General features: G+C 64.9%; 1 protein-coding gene across 1 annotated transcript in view; it reads left to right on the forward strand.

Moving 5' to 3' along the window:
- The window catches only part of INTS3 (integrator complex subunit 3), a 57578-nt gene that overhangs the window by 42485 nt on the left and 12490 nt on the right, over positions 1-2603 (forward strand). Inside the window, exons 28-30 of the mRNA XM_009322224.1 lie at positions 54-167; positions 254-302; positions 1419-1586. Of these exons, the coding sequence (XP_009320499.1) occupies positions 54-167; positions 254-302; positions 1419-1586 (331 nt within the window). The remainder of the gene's footprint in view (positions 1-53; positions 168-253; positions 303-1418; positions 1587-2603) is intronic.

Here is a 2603-nt window from a genome sequence, read left to right on the forward strand (position 1 = left end):
GCTCCTCCGGGCGCCGTGCAGGCTCCCCCTCACCATCCTGTGCTTCCCCCTAGTTCAAAGCCTGGACTGGGAGACCTTTGAACAGTACTGCACCTGGCAGCTCTTCCTCGCACACAGCATTCCTCTGGAGACCATCATCCCGATCCTGCAGCACCTCAAATACAAAGGTGAGCTGTCCCCTGCATGGGAGAGGCATGGCGCTGGGCCACGGCAGCCATGAGCTCCTGTGCTGAGGATGTCCTTTCCTTTGCAGAGCACCCAGAGGCGTTGTCCTGCCTGCTGCTGCAGCTGAGGCGAGAGAAGTAAGTGCCGCCGAGCGCAGGGCGCAGGGCTGTGCGAGGCTCTGCAGAGGTTCCTGTGGCCGCAGGCTTGGGGGGCTGCCCCCCCCCCCGCATGCTGCGGCTGGTGGCTTTCTTGAGCACCGTCAGCGCGGCGGGGACAAGGGGATGCCACCCGCTCCGGCTTGGGCTGCTTGAGAAGTGAGGCATGGGGAAAGCCCCTCTTGCTGGCGCTCCCCAGCTCGCTCTGGGTGCGAGCCCTGTGCTGGAGCCCCTGGGGACAGAGTAGGGCGCAGTAGCGTGCGGGCCCCGGGTGTGACGAGACCCCAGCGGTAGCACCCTTCCCAAAGGCAGCAGCTCCCTGCCGTGCCTCGGCTTCGAGAGCACCGTTTCCCAGTGTGCCAGCTCTCTTAGCCCGAGTGCCGATGGGCTGTTTGTCTTTCACCTTGCACATCCTGGAGCCCGTTACTTAATGGAGAGCAGGCTGTCGCCTGCCTCCCGCGGGGCGCAGTATTAGAGCTGCCTTGGCATTGATCTATGCTGTCTCTGCCTGCTCGGGTGGATTGGCCACATCCCGCCGGTCTGAGTGAAGAGCACTTTATTTGGTTTCATTAATGCAGTGCATGAGGCTGGCTAATCTAATCCCAGCTCTAAATTGCGTTAGTGAAAAGCCCGTGATAACGGAGAGCGCAGGGGCGAGCTCGGGCCGCGAGCGCGCAGCAGCACTTTTTTCCCACGGCAGGGAGGGAGCGAGGCTGGCACGGCCGGGTGATACGGGCTGGGCAGGGAGCTCGGTGGCAGCTGGTCCCCGGGATGATTGCTTCCCAGCGATCTCGGGGAAGGAGAGGAGTCTGAACACTGCCCGTCATCCCCTGAGCCTGGGAGCCGATGCTGCTGGGGCTGCTGAAGAGCGTGTGGGTCCCAGGCGGTGTTTGGGGAAGCTCGGGCCCATCCGAGCTGTGCCTGGGCTCCCTGTGCCAGGTCCCTCGCGGCACGGCGGCTCCACAGACTTGTCCTGTCCAGGTCTGAAGCCTCCCATCGGGCTCAAGTGGGCGGCAGTGGCTGCAGGGGGGGCCCCAGCTGGCCGGGGTACGAACCGCTCGTCCTTCCTCCTCACGTGCCCTTCCCCGTTTGCCGCAGGCCCAGCGAGGAGATGGTGAAGATGGTGCTGAGCCGGCCCTGCCACCCCGACGACCAGTTCACCACGAGCATCCTGCGGCACTGGTGCATCAAACACGATGACCTCCTGGCCGAGCACATCAAGTCGCTGCTGATCAAGAACAACAGCCTACCACGAAAACGCCAAAGGTGAGCGGCCGGGGCAGGCACAGCATCTCCCGCCGCTTCCCCTGGGGCCACCCCGCTACCGGGAACCGAGTGACGGACTGCCTTGTGCCCCACTCCGTGCACCGACCAGGCAGCCGAGACGCCGCGTGCCTTCGGCGCAGCGCCGGGCATACCAGCCCGTCCTGCCGGTTACACCATCGTCTCCTTGAGGCCGGGGTGGTGCCGCTGCCCACCCACGCGCTGACGCGCAGCCAGAGCCCCCGAGCGAGCGTCTTTGCTCCAGAGCTGTGCGGGAGGCTGCTCTTTGATCTCGCCTGCGCTGACATCCAGCCAGCAGGACCCTTTTATGCCGAGCCCGTTACCCAAGCTGTGTGGGGGAGCACTTTCAGCTGCTTGTGTGAGCAGTGCCAAAGCCTTGGTGCTCCCCTGCTGCGGCGCCAGCCAGGCAGGCCCCTCTGCTCGTCCCCGCTGTGCCTGCCTGGGCACAGCTGGATGTATCCAGAGCATCTGTTGGTGCAAATAGTCTTCCAGACGTGGTTCACTTAATCTCTTGCTGGGACGCCGCTGCCTCTGGGGTGGATGGGGTCAGGGTCCATCACTTCAGTGGGACTGAAGGACGCAGCTGGGCCAAGCTGTAGCCTGCGGAGGTTAAATCCCAGCTCCCCAGGGCAAGGTTCCTGCTCTCCTGCCTGTGGAGGGAAGGGGCAGAGGCCTTGTTCCCGGCCACCCTGCATGGGCGGAGCTCTGGGTGCTGGAGGAGGCAGCCGGACCTCACCACCGCGGGCTGTGGGAGAGGAACGGAGAGCAGGACGGGATGCTGCAGCTGGTCCTGCACCGCTGTGCCGGCAGCTGTGCCGGTTCCTGGCGAGGGTGGCACATGGGACACCTCACCCCAACCCCGTGACGTCCCTCAGCAGGGAGGCAGGAGCTCTTTCTGCTGCACTCAGCTCCCCGGGCCATTTCCCAGCCTTTTACCCAGCCTCGAAGACCAACATCAGGCTGCGAGGCAGCCTCTGCCCTTGGCGCGGCCGTCCCCCG

This window comes from Pygoscelis adeliae, unplaced genomic scaffold (genome assembly GCF_000699105.1).
Source record: "Pygoscelis adeliae isolate BGI_AS28 unplaced genomic scaffold, ASM69910v1 Scaffold704, whole genome shotgun sequence".
NCBI classification, from domain to species: Eukaryota; Metazoa; Chordata; class Aves; order Sphenisciformes; family Spheniscidae; genus Pygoscelis; species Pygoscelis adeliae.